Below are 15,148 nucleotides of genomic sequence, written 5' to 3' on the forward strand. Positions count from 1 at the left end.
AGGGGAGATCCGAGCCCTGATCCTGGAGAGATCCCAGCCCTGACCCAGGAGATCCCAGCTGTGATCCCAGAGAGATCCCAGCCCTGATCCCGGGTAGATCCCGACCTTGCTCCAGGAGGGCACCCTGCGGGCGCTCGGTGGACCCCACCCCCGCTCAGGGGTCGTTGCCGCTTTAAGCCCGCTCCGGCCTCGCCCCCTTCCCGCTCCCTCTCGCCCCGCCCCTCTGACCCCGGAGGGGGCGTGTCCTCTGCGCGACGGCGCGCCGCAGCCAATGGAAGCGCGCGCCTACCGTGACGTCATTGAGGCAGCAGGGGCCGGTAGCGGTATCATGGCGGCGTATCCGGGGCAGGTGGGGCCGCGGCGGGGCCGGGGCCGGGCCGGGGGCAGTGGCGGGGGCGGGCCGGGGGACCAGAGGCCGGGGGACCGGAGGCCGGGGTGAGGGGCGTGAGGGGGGCGGCGCGGGGCGGCGCGGGAGCCGGGTCCGGCCGCACACCGGGCTCTGCCCCCTCCCCAGGGCTTCCCCGGCGCAGGACAGGCCCCCGGCGCGGCCCCGGCCGGCCCCTACTCCGGGGCTCCCTACGGCGGGGCTCCCTACGGCCAGCCCCCGCCCGGGGGTCCCTACGGAGGCGGCGCCGCGCCCGGAGGGCCCTACGGACAACCTGGCAGCGGCCCCTACGGCGGCCCCCAGCCCGGGCCCTACGGCGGGGCGGCTCCCGGAGGTGAGTGGGGCCGCGGGTCCGAGGGGTCCCTCCCGCTCCCCGCGTGGCCCCGGGACAAAGGTGCGGGCTCAGGGGGTGGGTGTCCCCCAGCCCAGTCCCGCTCCGTGCCGGGAGGGGGTGGCCCGGCGCCCCTCGCCCTTCTCAGCTGAGTTCCGCGGGTGAATACGCCCGCAAGGTCCCAGTTTATTTTTTTAAAACCCTGCGCAGGGAAGCGCCGAAGAGGCCGCGGCCCTGAGCATCGGCAGTAAAACTTTAGAGCCGCGCGTCCATCTCCCGGCACTGCCGAGTTGATGGGGCGGCAGTGAGGGGTCTGATTTACTGCCCTTTCCCCGCCGCCAGACGCCACGTGCCAAGCCTCGGGCCTTGCCAACCTCTTTTCCCGGGATCCACAGCTGTAAAAAGCTGCTCGGCGCAGAAGTGCTGACACCCCTGGGTGTTGGCTGGTTCTCTGTGAGCCATCCCCGGGGATGGACCTGCCAGCGGCCTCCCTGAGGGGAGGTGGGAGCCGCTGATGGGCTTTCCCCGCGCAGGTAATGCCCCCCCCGGTGTGGACCCGGAGGCCTTCTCCTGGTTCCAGGCGGTCGATGCCGATCGCAGCGGGTACATCTCCGTGAAGGAGCTGAAGCAGGCGCTGGTCAACTCCAACTGGTCGACGTTCAACGATGAGACCTGCCTGCTGATGATAAGTGAGTCTGGGCTCTCCTTGCTCTCCTGCTGCTTTTTATTCTGATCTGTTTGAGACGAGCCTCTGTCGGGGTGAAGCCCAGCCCAGCCTGTGCTCCCCTGTTACCTGGGCATCGTTACCTGAGCAGCTGGCCTGTGAGTGCTCTCTGGAGTGAGAGCTGGGCAAACCGAGCAGCTCCGAGCACCCTTTTGGTGGAGGACACGAGTCAGGGGCCCAAAATGCTGCTTGGGAAAAGGAACAGAGCTCTGCGGGAGGCCGAGCGAGCCCCTGCTCCCAGAGAGTGGGGAGGAAAGGGAGGGAGAGCTCCAGGAGTGAGGAGAGTCACCCCATTCCCCTGCTTGCCCTGGCATCGAGTTTTGGTGCCGTTTCCTCCCAGCCTCTTACGGATTGGGTGGGCCTGGCTGATCGCAGTCCTGCTGAGGGAGGGCTTTTGGGGCCAGAGCGGGAAGCCGTGGCACAGATCCTGAGCGCTCTGGGAGTTTCTGCAGTGTGTCACTGCCCTGCTCCTGCTCTTTGTTCCTTCTTCCCCAGACATGTTCGATAAGACCAGGTCAGGACGCATAGACGTGTACGGCTTCTCAGCCTTGCTGCGCTTCATCCAGCAGTGGAAGAACCTCTTCCAGCAGTACGACAGGGACCAGTCAGGCTCCATCAGCTTCAACGAGCTCCAGCAAGGTGGGTGAGGGGCAGAGACACCAACCTGGCCCTTACCGAGCTCCCCGGGGACTGCTGTCTGGCTCTGCTTGGTGTTTATTTCCAGCCTGGCCTGGTGACTCGTCCTGGCACCATCCCTGCAGCAGGGCTGGGTGTCTGTGAGCTCCCTGGGACACACCAGGCTGGCTAAACCGGCCGTGGCAGAGCTGGCGCTGAGCCTTCCTGTGGGGCAGGAGAGGAGGAGCTGCAGCAGGGCTGTGGCATGAACTTCCTTCCTGAAGGAAACCCAAAATGCCCCCCCCACCCCGTCCCAAATGGCATGTGGCTAAAGCCTGTTTTCTGGGAGGAGCTCTTGGGTGTGTGTGTGTCTGATGGAGGGGAAAAATGTTTGGAATTCCTGCCTTGGTTTGGTTCCTCTCTCTGGAGAGCCCTGCCCAAGCACACCCGTCACAGAATCCCAGAATCATCTCGGTTGGAAAAGCCCTTGAAGCTCCTCCAGTCCCACCATGAACCTCCCCCTGACCGTTCCCAACTCCACCAGATCCCTCAGCGCTGGGTCAACCCGACTCTTCAACCCCTCCAGGGATGGGGACTCCCCCCCTGCCCTGGGCAGCCCATTCCAACGCCCAACAACCCCTTCTGCAAAGAAATCCTTCCTAAGAGCCAGTCTGACCCTGCCCTGGCGCAGCTTGAGGCCATTCCTTCTTGTCCTGGCGCTTGTTCCTTGGGTCAAGAAACCCATTGTTGGAAGTGAACACCGTGGAGCACACAGGACGGAGGGCACAGTTGCTCTCCCTCCTCTCAGGAAGGTTTAATCCGAGTGTTTCTTGCCTCCCAGCTTTCTCCCAGATGGGCTATAACCTGAGCCCCCAGTTTAGCCAGCTGCTGCTGGCCCGCTACGCCCCACGATCCTCCAACCCCAGCATCCAGCTCGACCGCTTCATCCAGATCTGCATGCAGCTGCAGAGCACGACCGACGCCTTCCGCGAGAAGGACACGGGGCTGGTGGGCAACGTGCGGCTCAGCTACGAGGACTTCCTCACCATGGTCGTGACTCGCATGATGTGACGAGGGCTGCGAACCGGCCGGGGGGCTCTCCGGGAGCAGCAGCCATCCTCATCCTCAACGCTGGGCTGTGGCTGAGCCCCCCCAAAGAGCGAGCTGCTTCCTCCGGGCCGGTTTTCCAGCCTGCTCCACCCAAGGAGCCCTGGGACCCTCCTGACTTCGATCCCTCATCCCTGCTCGGTGGCAGTGGGTGCCTCTACGCCAAACTGGAGCCCGGTTCTGGGGCTGTGCCGCAGAGTGGGGCAGCCAAACCAGTAACCTGTGCCACGTCGCCCCGGGAGCGCTTAGATTTTTCCTTTGCCAGACACAAAAATGTGCTTAAACCCCCCCTCCACGCTGTCCCTCTGCGTGGCGGCACGTCTGCGGTGGAACGTCCCTGTCTCGGCGTGCTTTTGGGGACTCTCCTTTGTTTAAAAAGCAGCAGGAAGGGCACAAATGGTGGCAGAGCTTGTCCTTGTGTCACCGACGGCCCTTCCTTGCCGGGAGCACCTCGGCTTTCCGGGGGCTCTGAGCCCCGTTTCTCTCCGGGCTGCTGGACGTTGCTGCCGTCACACACAGGATCATCGACCCCCCCCCCAAATTGTTGCCAACATCTGTTTTGATTCATCTGCCCAAGCCAAACTCCAAAACGGTTTAGAGCTTATTTTTACAGCTTTTGAATAAAAGGCAACGTGCACTGGTCGCTGAGTGGTTTGTGTTTGCTGAGCGGCTCACGAGGACGCTGCCCTGCCCCGTGTTCCACCCCCCGCGGGGCCAGTGGCAGCTCTGGGTGCAGGGAGGGGACACGGCCCCTGGGCGCTGCTCCCAGCTGCTTTCCTGAAGTTAATTCTTCCACATTTCTTGTCAACTTGCAGAAAAGAAGGTGCTGGGGCCTCCTGCTGAGGTACAGGTGAAGGTTTCCAAACCATGGCCGGGTGATTATCCTTTAATTGGCCCTGATGAGAACGCTGAGAGATGCTTTTTGAGACTCGTTGCTACTCTAAAGGAATTTTTAGGAAAGCGGCTCGTGATTCACGTATCGGATGCTCGTGTTCCTGCGCCCCGCTGATGGTTCCAGTGATGTTTCCCAGCGGCTTCTCGGCCCAGCCTGAGGGAGGCTCAAAGCAGAGGCAGTGGGGGCTGCCCCCCCCTCCTGTCACCTGCACAGTGGCTGTTGCTGTCACTGTCTGTGGGCTGTCACCCCTCCTGACCCCACCCTGTCACCCACGCAGTGGCTGTCGCTGCCTGTGTGGGCTGTCACCCTCCTGCCCTGACGCTGTCACCCGTGCAGTGGCTGTCACTGTCTGTGCAGGCTGTCACCCCTCCTGAACTCACACTGTCATCCACACAGTGGCTGTCACTGTCTGTATAGGCTGTCACCCCTCCTGAACTCACACTGTCATCACACAGTGGCTGTCACTGTCGCTGTCTGCGGGCTGTCACCCCTTCTGACCCCACCCTGTCACCCACGCAGTGGCTGTCGCTGCCTGTGTGGGCTGTCACCCTCCTGCCCTGACACTGTCACCCGCACGGTGGCTGTCACTGTCACTGTTTGCGGGCTGTCATCCCTCCTGGCCCCACGCTGTCACCCACACGGTGGCTATCACTGTCTCTGTGGGCTGTCACTCTCTCTGCGGGCTGTCACCCTCCTGCCCTGACGCTGTCACCCGCACAGGAGCTCTCGCTGTCACTGTCATGGTGCCGGTTGTCACCCAGCGCGCAGGTGCAGGCTGGCTCCACCAGGTGGCGCCCCACTCCACCCTGCCCGTGCCCGCCCCGGGGCAGGGGGGGGCAAAAGAAAAGGAGAGGAAACGCAAAGAATAAATAAATTTTTAAAAAGCAACATCACCGCACACACACCACCGGCCTGCTCAGCTTCCCCACCCGTCCCGTGAGCCCGCTGGGTGGCGCTCCCAGCCATGGGGCAACTGTGGTGGCCAGGGGGGCCATGGTGGCACTCGGAGCCATGGGGCAACCGTGGTGGCATTCCTGGCCACGGTGGCACTCCTGGCTGTGGGGTGGCCATGGTGGCACTCCTGGCTGTGGGGTGGCTGCAGTGTCACTCGTAGCCACAGTGGCAGCTGTGGTGGCCCGTGTGGCTGCACATGCCTGTGGCTGGTCCAGCGCTGGCCGCTGGCCACGGTCACCGGGAGCCAGCGGGGCCGGAAGGTGCACAATGAGCGGGGCCTTATCTCACCCCGCAGCCCTTCCGGGGGCCACAGCTGGGTCCCCTCCCCAGGGACAGCACAGACAAGGGGCAGCAGGGCCAACCCCCCCCCCCCACCCTGAGTGGGGTTGGGGAAGGAGAAGACCCCCCTGGTACTGAGGCTTCAAAAAGTTTATTTACAAATAATAAAAAGCAAAATAAATACAAAAAAATCTTAAAAGTACAGCCCCGGGGGGGGGGGTGGGGGGTGGAAAGGGACAGGGGGGGCCCGGGGCTGTGCTGCTGCGTGGTCCCCAATTGTGGCCCCACTGGGACAGGGGCACCGTAGGGCTGAGCCCCCCCCCCCCCCCAGTCCCCAAGGGGGGGGCAGGGGCCATAGCACCATAGGGACGGGGACAGGGGGGGACGGTGGGGACCCCATCCTGACCCCCAGCTTTGGGGACACAGGTGAACCCCCGCTCTGGACACCACTGGGTTATTTTAATCCCCCAGCTCCAGGGGTGCCCAGGGCGGGGGGAGCTGGGGGGGGGGGGGGGGGGGCCGCGCAGATATAGGGGTGCAGGAGCCTCAGGGGGGTCCCACTGCAGCGGGAGGAGGATGGTGAAGCCGCCAGCCAGGGCGGGGGGCGGCTGCCTTTGAAGACCCCCCGGCTGCCACCAAAGCCCAGTCGAGCCCGGGGCGGGGGGATTAGTGGGTAAATCCCACAGGACGCAGGAGCAGCACCCCCCCCCTACCCCGGAGCACCCCCCCCCCAAAAGCCACACGCACCACTGCACCCAGCCGCCGCGTCAGCACAGCGGGGACACGCAGCCCCTGGGGACGGGGGGCCCAGGGGACAGTCCCATCCCCCTGCCCAGCTGCGCAGGGAAGAGGCAGGGGGGTGTCCTACCCCATAGGTGCCCCCAGGAGAGGATGGAGGGGATGTGGGGCTGGGGGGGGGGGTCACTTGTGGGGCACGTCCTCCATGCTGACACGGCCCCAGACGCCCACCACGAAGGTCTCCACCTCACACTCGTTGACGCCGCGGGCGATGCGGAAATGGCCGCCCTCGCCCCACGCTGTGCCCCAGGAGTTGGCCGCGGTCTGCGGAGGGGACACAGGACACAGCTCAGCCAAATTCCACCCCCCCACCCCTCAGTCCCCAAGTTGGACCCCATCTGGGCATGGGAAAGCAGCTCCTGCACCCCCCCACCCCAATGACTGAGCCCCAGCGAACTCGTGACACCCGCCAACACTCACCCAGTACTTTTGGATCTGGCCATCAGGCAGCTGCTCCTCTCCCCACCTGCATTGGAAGGGCAGGGCTGTGAGTAGGGGGGGGTCCTGGGGAACCAGGATAGTGGGGTGCTGTGTTGACCCCCCTTCATTTCCTGGCCCCGGCACCTCCCTGAGGGTCAGGCCGAGCTATTTACGTCCGTTCCCAAAACACAGGCAGGTATATTTAGCCCTGGGGAGGAGGAAGGAAGCCGCCGGCACAGGGCAGCCGGCCCCGCTCCCCTCCTCGGGCTCTGCATCTCCAACCCGCCTCCCGCCGTGGGGGGCTGAGCGCTGCGCACTCGTGTCACTTGTGGCCACAGCGCTGGAACAAGAACCCCCTTGCAGGGCTTCCTGCGCCCTCCTTCCCTCCCCAAGGAAGGGGACACCTTTCTCCCCTGAAGAGGATGCTTCTCCCACCCAGAGCGCGGCTCCCCCCACGCCCCCCCAAGCCCCCCACGCCCCACCTACCCAGTGATTTTGACCGAGTGGGTCCCGTGTCTCTGGTGCTTCGGCCCCTTCCCCTCGGCCACCGGCGTGTGTCGATAGATCCCGCTCTTGTACATGAAGAAATCCTCGTGCACCTCCAGGATGGCTGCGGGCAGCGGGGAGAGGGTCTGGGGACACCGGGGTGCTGAGCTCCCGGGGCCCCGCGTCCCTCAGCGTGGAGGATATGGGCACAGGGGCACACGGGGCATCGCCCGGGAGGAGGGAATGCAGCAGGCCGGATCCTCCCCCGGGTGATGTGACAAGATTCAGAGGAGGATTAAAATAAAAAAAATAAAGTAAAACAAAACCAACTGCCAAGATTAAATCTCCGGAGTTAATGAGCAACAAGTGCTCGCTGGTGTGGGCAGCGTGACGGGCACCCTGGGGCCGGCGAGAGCACGGCCCTGCCTGGGCATGTGGCTAAATATTAACCGGGGAGAGCAGCCGAGGTGGGGGGTCCTGGCCCCCCACCTGCCTCGTCCCGCCCTCCCCTGGCCACTGCAGCGCCCAGCTTTGGGCTGCGAGGATGGGGTGCCCACGCCGCTCCCTACCTTGCACGGGGCCGTTCTCCAGCAGCTCCTTCATGATCTCCTTCTCCTGCAAGCACAGAACTGGGTGGTACCGGGGCTGGGACCCCCGGCACTGCCCTCCCCACCCCCCGGGGATGCAGGTAGAGGCTGTTTTGGGGTGTTGGGGAGATGCTGGGTGGAGGAGCAGCTCCCCCAGGGGCTCTGCAGTGGGTTTTTCCCGGCTTCCTCTCCCAACTTGGCTTTCCCAAGCAAACCACCCCGAGCCAAGCCCCTTCCTGCTCCCCACGCCAAACGGCTCCTGCTTCGCCCACGCCAGTGGCCCAGCGCTGCCCGGCCCTGGCCCAGGGGCACTCACGCTGGAGGAGAGGCGGTAGGCAGGGGTGGACTGGTAGATCTCGTTGGCGCGGGTCTGGGGGTTGGGGCAACGGGCCGTCGCCTGCCGCTTGCCCCGGCCTGTGGAGCGGCTGTGCATCATGCAGGGCTGGGCTGCCGGCTGGCTCTCTTGGCTAGTGAAGGGGTAGCACTCGTCCGTCACCACCCTGAGCCGGGGGACAAGGACATGAGGAGGGGCAGAACCACCCACACGGGTCCATCCCCACCCCGATTGCCATCCCCAAACCCCACTCGCCATCCCACCTGGGCTAGCAGCCCTCAGTCCCCGCCTGCCCAAGCGACAGCCCTGGGGACAGGATGTGCACGGGGCACCCCGAGCTCTCCCCCTTATCCCACCCCAGCAGCGGAGCAGCCTCTGTCCCTCCCATCCTATCCCAAACGTCCCCACTCACCCTCGCCTGCGGAGGTACCACCAGGCGCCGTCCAGCCGGCCCCCGCTGCAGCCCCTCTGGTTGCGGGTGTCACAGGACAGGAGGTTTTGGGGTGACAGGGCGGGTGTCATGTGCCCCATGGAGTGGATGGAGATGCGGTCCGAGGCGACAGCTGGGAGCAAGCAGGGGGTCAGGGAGCGGGTCCTGCCCCACACCCCCAGCCCCATGGCAGCAGGTTTAGTCCCTGTCCCCACCAGTCACCCCCTCCCGCCCCATCCCCTCTCACCCGCCGTGGAGAAGGCCCAGGAACCGGCGCAGTTGCCCTGGTCCAGGGGCTCGTGGATCATCCCGGGCCACTTTGTGGCTGCGTCGAAGTGGCGGGGCAGCACCTCATTGGAGTCCATGTTCATCTGTGGAGGCAGAGGGGGGCTCAGGGACCCCCCACCTCCTTCCCCCCCACCTTGCAGCAGCTCATCCCCAGCAGCTCCCACTGCAGGGCCCCCCCAGGTCGGGGATGCCCATACCCCTGGCTGAGCGTGACCAGGATTCGGGTGCCCCCTTCTCCCAGAGGAGCCGGATCCCTCAACTTGCCCTAAATTTGGGCTCCTCAGCCCCAGCGGCTCCTTATGCAACAAGAGCACCAAGGGTCCAGTCGTGGACCCCAAGTGCACGGCCCTGGGTGTCTTGAGACCCTCATTGTGGCCTCCGGCCAGCTCTTGCCCAGCCTTTCCACTTTGGGGGGGGACGACGGTGCCCCCACTGCAGCCGTGCACAGTTCAGCCTTCCTGGGGAGGACGAGGCCACAACACCCAGCACAGGAAGCGCCTCTAAAATTAAACCTCGCCGGGAGTCAAGGCCACGGCGCTGGGCGTGCACCGCGCGCCGCAAGCTCCCTGCCAGCACCCATGGGACCCCTGGCCGCTGCCCACCCCAAAGCAGGGGGGGGTTTGGGTGCAGTCCGGGGGCAGGTGGAGGCACCCCTCTCGCAAAGCGCTGGCGCAGCCAGCTCTGCCGACTCAGCAGCTGTGGGGCCGGCTTTCCGATGGGAAACCGGCACGGAGGAGAGGGGGGAAAAAACAACACTGGCAGCCGGGGATTGTCAGGGGGAATTTGCTGAGCTGCTGTCTCCAAACACAAGGGCTGTCCGTGGCATCCACCCGGCACGGCCCCTTCCCTGCCTCCCCCCTGGCTGCAGAGCCCCTTCCCAGGGCCGGGGACACTGCGGGGACATCACCAGCCGAGGGGATGGTGAAGCATTGGGCCAAGCCGTGGGACAGGCAGGGTTCACCCTCGCCGTGCCTCAGTTTCCCCTCGCGGCCGTGGCGACTCACGTGCATCTCGTTCATGTTCATGACGGTGGGAGAGGGTCGGAAGGTGCCCAGGCGGTACCGGACCCCGTCCTCCAGCGTCATGCCCCAAAACTGGCTGTAGTTGGCGGCTCTCCAGCTGTGTGGGAGGAGGGGGCAGGGGTCAGGGGTGCCCCGAAAAGCACCGAGGGGGTGAAGGGTCCCTTCCCCATCCTCCCCGTGCCTGGTCCTTACCCGTAATTGCCCCTGTTGATGGCATCGATCAGCTCCCCGTCCATCAAGCAGGCGTGGTCCTCGCACTGCCACGTCCCGCTGGGGCCGCAGGTGCTGCGGAGGGGACAGCACCGGAGGGGACAGTCAGCTGGGGAGGGACAGTGACCCTGGGCTGGCCGGGGAGACCCCGGGTGGGTGCTGCCCCTCCCAAACCGGGGACCCGCTGCTGTGGTGAGCTGGGGCTGCTTCTGCACCAGGGTCTGGGGGTCGCACCGCAGCTCAGCACCCCTGGATGGGGTGATGCTGGGCCAGGAGCCGGCGGGCAACCCGCTGCATGGCCCTGGGGGCTGTGTGTGTCCCCCCCTCCACCAGTCCCGGTCCCCTCTGCAGGAGTCCGGAGGGCAGACAGAGCATGGGACAGAAAACCAGCTGAAAAGCAGCCAGGCCTGCAGACATCAGAGCAGGGCTTGGACGCCAGCCCGGGGAGGGGATTGGGGGCTGGCTGTGTGTGTCCGCCCCACCAGGACAAGCCGCTCTGGCCGGGTTAGCCGAGAGCTGAGACCCGGGGCATGGGGTGGTGGTGGTGGGGGGGGGTGTTTGTGCTGGGTCTGGGTGCCCCTGGGGAGCCCTGGGCTGTGCTCCCCCCGCCCAGCCAGCAATGCTCGGCATGCTCCCTCCTGCCGGCCGAGCTCCCGCCACAGTCTTCCCTTTTAAGGAGCCCTGCAAGGCCGAAGTCGTGTCCCGCCAGCCGGGCCCCATCCTGCCAGTGGCACCTGCACCCCCTGGCACTTGCCCCCTCCCCAGCCCCGAGTGCACCCGGTGCTGTGCTGGGGACCCCGCGGCTGGCTGTCACCTCCCGGGGGACTCCCACGGGGGCACCTCTGGGGGGTGCCCGCAGCAGCCCCCTCTGCTCCATCCAGTCATTCCACCTGTCCCTTGCCAACCCCCCAGCCCCCACGGGTGTCGCGCAGGGACAAGGTCTGGGGTGAAGTGCTGCAGAAATTGCGGCTCTCCAGGGGCCGAGGAGGGGGGGGACGAGGGTTTTGGCAGAGGAGCCTCGGCCCCGAGGGCCCGCGCTGTTGGGAAAAGGGGACGTTTTCCCAGCAGCGGGGATCACTCCTCCAAGTACGCAGCTCGGGGACCTCGACCTTCCCCCGTGCCATGGTCCTGGAGAAATTCTGGGCGGCATCGGGGCTTCGGGGAGGGCTCAGGCTGGCGTTTCACCTCCAGCTCACATGCCTGCACACGCATGCACACACGCGTGCTCATGCCCTTGCACACGCCCCAGACGGAGCTTTTGATTTCCCTTATCTGCCGCATCGCTGCGAGGCAGCCAGCCCTGCCGCGTTTGCTCCTTGTCTACGGGCAGATCTGTGCCCGCAGGTTCCCTCATCCCCCACCTCCAGGATGCCATTAATACCACCGCAGCCGTTTCCAGATAAACCCCGCGCTGCTCGCTAATGCAAACAGCGAGCTCCTGGCGCGCGGCACAGACGGGCTGCTCGCACCCAAAGCCGGCGGCGGGGCCAGACTCGGGCCGCCTGGCATGGAGCCGCCACGGCTGCCAGCTGCAGACGTGCCCTGTCAGGATCGGGCAAGCTGGGCTTGGACTAGCGTGGCCACAAAAAACCCCGGCAACGCCGAGCCCGTGTCGGCAGCCCGGCCGCGCGCTAACCCGGCAGAGCGAGCGGCTCCCACAAAGGCATGCGCCGAAACTTGGGAGCGGCTCAAGGCCCCCGGGCTCTCCGCTCTGAATATGCCAGAGCAAAGGCATTTGGCACTGGCTCCCGCCACCCAGCTCGGGCCCTGTGCTCCCGCCGAGCTGGTTGCGGGCAGCCCCGGTGCTCGCAGGCCCCGTGATGCCTTTTCTCCAGGCGGGCAGCGTGCCGGCGGTTCCCGCATGGCACCGGGATGCGGCGAGGCACTCACCACAGGTTGCAGTTCTCCCGGTACGTGGCTCCGGTGGGGTAGCGGCGGCCAGCGCGGGCACAACCTGGATGGGAGAGGGGAAGAACCCCCGTGAGCACCCGGCTGCATCGGGGGTCCTGCCAGCACCCCCATAGCTCCGGGGGGGGGAAATATTGAGGGGAAAATAAGCGCAGTCCTTAAAGCCTGGCGGCATCTCGGCACCTCCAGACCTGTGCTGGGGACCAGCTCATGCCCCACGGTGCAGGGTGGGAGCGGGGCTGGCCCAGCGCGGGGAGGGTTAACCGTGGGGCTGCGGAGCAGAGCCAGCCTCGCCTGCACAGCCCGGCGGGACAGGGATAAAGGGGCCACTTGTACCCGGGAGCTGGCTCCGCTCTGCAGGGACTTCTTAGAGAGCCTTGTGCTGCGTGGCGGGGGCTGCCCGTGCCCCCCTCTCGCCCCCGTCTGCCCTGCCCGCCCCAGCTGCCAGGCGGGTTAAGCCAGGGCCAGCATCCGCTTGCCCCAGACATGACCGAGGAAGCCGGGATGGAGTCCCCCCGTGCCCTTGCTTTGCCCCACAGGTACCCGTGGGGAGGCACAGGGGACGGGCTGCTGGGCCACGGGTGGCTCCCAGCCCCATTTTTGGGAGTCCAACCCCAGCCTGGCCACTTTGTACAAGTTTCCGCCGCTCCGCAGCGGCTCTGCAGCGAGGGCAGGGCCGTGGGGTGCCGCGTCCCGCTGCACCCATTACCCTGAGGAGCACCAGCCGCATCACGCAGCGCGTGGAGCACCCCAGGGCTGGCCCCTGGCACCCACAGACCCTCACCCAGCTGGGTTTAGGGGAAGCAGAGGGGGGGGTCACCTCACCTGGGGCTTTGGGGAAGGGGGCCGGGATGCCCAGGCAGTACTCCCAGAAGTCAGGGCAGCAGTCGGAGACGGTGCGGTTGCAGAAGAGGTCACAGTAGCAGAGGGTGTCGTGGTAGGGCACGGTGCAGCCGTCGTCGCGGCCGTGGCAGCAGACGTCCCCTTGCTGGCAGTAGGACCCGCTGGCGTCATAGACCCCGTGCTCGTACAAGCCGGGGGCCAGTTCCCGCCGGGTGCGCACCCGGGAAGCCAGGGTGGCCTCGGCCAGCAGCCCGAGGCAGAGCAGGGCCCGCAGCAGCCGCATGTCACCGGCGATGTCCCCAGACCTGCAGCTGCTGCAGAGGGAGGGCAGGGAGCGGGTGGGGGGCAGCCGGGGGGGCGTATGGGCACAGGGCACCCTACGCCAGCCCTCTCCCTCTGGATCGCCCACCCTGACCAGCACCCAGTGTGCTGCCCACCAAGCCCCCACCCCGCCCTCCCCCAGGACGCTCAAAATCATCAGATATTTTAAGTCCCCTTACGACCACCCTGGCTCCGGGGACCCGCAGCACGATGCCCCAAAACCCCGGCTCCCCGCTGGGTGCCCGCTCCCCGGGCGGCCGAGGGGCCCCGTGCCCACCCACACCTTAACCCCCTGATCCAAAAGCAAAGCCCCAGTGGGATGGGGCACCCCCAGGGTCACCCGGGGGGGCTGCCCGGGTCCCCATCCCAGCCCCGGCCCCAGTCCCGGCTCCCCGCCGCCGCCGAGTCGCGGGCAGTGCGATGAGTTCTCAGGTCTCAGCCCGCGGGGTCGTGGGGGGTGGGCGCTGGGGACTCCGGGAGAGGGTTGGGGGGGCCGGTCCGGTGAACCCCCGGGGAATTCGAGGGGCACGACGACCCTCCCGTCCCGTCCCGTCCCGTCCCGTCCCGTCCCGTCCCGTCCCCCCCTGCCCCGTACCTGCCGCGCCCGCTGCTCCGCGCCGCCGCCGAGCGCCTCCCCCGGCCCCGCCGCTCCTTATAGCCGCGCCCTGGCCCGGGGGGGGGCGGCACGGGGAGGCGCCGGGGGCAGCCGCGATCCGGCCGGGCCGCGCTGCCCCTCCCCGGGCGGAGCAGAGCCGAGCGGGGCTGGGGTCGAGCCCGGGATCGAGCCCGGGGGTCCCGTAGGAGCTCCCGTCGGGGCGGGTGGGAGAACAGCGGCCCCGACGCCCCCCGCCCGGGGTCCCCGGCGGCACACACCCCCCGCCCTCCCAACTCCGCGGGGGTATCCCCGGTTCCTACTCCCCTCTCTCGCAAACTGAGGGGGGTCCCGGCAGCCGTGCCAGCACCCCCCGCTCCATCCAGAGGGTTCCCTCCGCCGCCCGGGGCAGGGTGTGGGGAGGGGGGGGGGGCTGGGGGCTGCATGGCTCCCCCCTTTCCAACACCCCAGCTGCAGTGTGGGCAGCTGGATGGAAGCAAGACAGGGACATCCCGTCACAGCCCCAAGCACGGAGTCGGTGTCACCTGGAGCCAGCCCCGTGTCCCCACTGCCAGTGTCCCGCTGGGTGCTCAGGACCCAGGGAGGGGGGGTCTTGGCTCCCCCAGGCTCCAGTTCCCCCTGTAGCCCCAGTGCTGGCTGCAGGGCTCTGGACACCCATCCCTGCCCGTCTCCGGCCCACGAGGAGCATCTCCTGGCCGCTGCCAAGGGATTCCTCGAAGATGCCTCACGGCAGCCAGGACGGGAGGCACTGAGGGTGGTGGGAGGAGGGGAGCGGGGCTCCCTGGGTGGCCACGGGAGAGCTGGGGCAGGCCTGGGGGGCTCCTGGCTCCTGGCAGGGAGGATGCTGTGGCTGGTCAGGGTGTGCTTGCACCCCGGGGAGCACCGCACTCCGCTGGGCATGAGGGCTGCCCGCTCCCTGGGACCCCAGGGTGCGCTGGGTGCCCGGACGAGGGTCCTGCAAGAGCCCCATCTGCTGGGACCCCCGCCCGGCCGCTCGGCTGGCGCTCACGGAAAGGCCTTTTCCTGCAAGTGTGGCCTTGGGCCGAGCTGGAGGGCTGCTGAGCGCCTCAGGAAGGAACTGGGTCCGGCCCGGAGTCCGACTGTCTCCAACCTCGTGTACTTTCTCCATGACTGGACTGACAGGAATCCAGAGTGAGTCACAAATTCCCCAAGACCCTCCGGGGACAAAGCAAAGCCACTGGCAAAAAGGAGCTTCTGATCCCCCCCGCACCCCCCCCCCCCCCCCCCGCCCATCCTTGTGCTCCTGCCAGCAGCTGAGGATGCTGTGGGGCGCTGGCCCCTTCCCCTTCCCGTTGTTGCCCCTGGCCCCCTCCAGCTGATAAGGGCTCGTGTGTGGAGGCAGGAGCAGCGACAGTCCAAGTGCTTCCGAGCCCCCCCTCACCCCCTTCCTGCGGCCGTGCTCGGCGTGCCAAGCGTCGCTCTCAGCGGGACGCAGCGAGCCGGCGCTGCGGGGTCACAGCTCGCTGCGTGTCCCTCTGACGCTGCCATCTCCCCCAGAGCGTGTCCCCCCCCTCCCATCCCCAGCCAGGCCTGTCCCCCGCAGCCTCTCACACACATGGAGGAGCCAAGGTGGAGGG

The 15,148-nt window shown here is 67.0% G+C and overlaps 2 protein-coding genes across 2 annotated transcripts; one reads left to right on the plus strand and one right to left on the minus strand.

Moving 5' to 3' along the window:
• The first annotated feature begins 286 nt into the window (after positions 1–286).
• PEF1 (penta-EF-hand domain containing 1) lies at positions 287–3,805 on the plus strand. Its single transcript, XM_074894287.1, has 5 exons — positions 287–349; positions 515–719; positions 1,250–1,405; positions 1,936–2,079; positions 2,897–3,805. The coding sequence occupies exons 1-5, from the start codon at positions 329–331 to the stop codon at positions 3,124–3,126; spliced, it is 756 nt and encodes a 251-aa protein (XP_074750388.1). The 5' UTR covers positions 287–328; the 3' UTR covers positions 3,127–3,805.
• Positions 3,806–5,425: 1,620 nt separating this feature from the next.
• On the minus strand, positions 5,426–13,573 carry TINAGL1 (tubulointerstitial nephritis antigen like 1). Its single transcript, XM_074894286.1, has 12 exons — positions 13,533–13,573; positions 12,599–12,930; positions 11,756–11,819; positions 9,848–9,940; positions 9,638–9,752; positions 8,593–8,716; positions 8,328–8,478; positions 7,898–8,081; positions 7,564–7,609; positions 6,995–7,118; positions 6,509–6,554; positions 5,426–6,352 (listed from the first exon to the last, which is right to left on the minus strand). Exons 2-12 carry the CDS (start codon positions 12,897–12,899, stop codon positions 6,212–6,214), a joined length of 1,389 nt encoding a protein of 462 aa, XP_074750387.1. The 5' UTR covers positions 12,900–12,930; positions 13,533–13,573; the 3' UTR covers positions 5,426–6,211.
• Positions 13,574–15,148: the final 1,575 nt, after the last annotated feature.

Source organism: Strix uralensis, chromosome 25, assembly GCF_047716275.1.
Source record: "Strix uralensis isolate ZFMK-TIS-50842 chromosome 25, bStrUra1, whole genome shotgun sequence".
Taxonomy (NCBI): domain Eukaryota; kingdom Metazoa; phylum Chordata; class Aves; order Strigiformes; family Strigidae; genus Strix; species Strix uralensis.

What these genes read in the sequence shown, in the direction of transcription:
- PEF1 (XM_074894287.1), top strand. Translation starts at nt 329, where the DNA reads ATGGCGGCGTATCCGGGGCAG. An exon ending in CGGCGGGGCGGCTCCCGGAG is followed by an intron (nt 720 to 1,249) that starts GTGAGTGGGGCC and finishes TTCCCCGCGCAG; the next exon opens with GTAATGCCCCCCCCGGTGTG. An exon ending in GACCTGCCTGCTGATGATAA is followed by an intron (nt 1,406 to 1,935) that starts GTGAGTCTGGGC and finishes CTTCTTCCCCAG; the next exon opens with ACATGTTCGATAAGACCAGG.
- TINAGL1 (XM_074894286.1), bottom strand. Translation starts at nt 12,899, where the DNA reads ATGCGGCTGCTGCGGGCCCTGCTCTGCCTCGGGCTGCTGGCCGAGGCC. An exon ending in CCCCTTCCCCAAAGCCCCAG is followed by an intron (nt 11,820 to 12,598) that starts GTGAGGTGACCC and finishes TCTCCCATCCAG; the next exon opens with GTTGTGCCCGCGCTGGCCGC. An exon ending in GCCAGATCCAAAAGTACTGG is followed by an intron (nt 6,353 to 6,508) that starts GTGAGTGTTGGC and finishes TCCCCTCCGCAG; the next exon opens with ACCGCGGCCAACTCCTGGGG.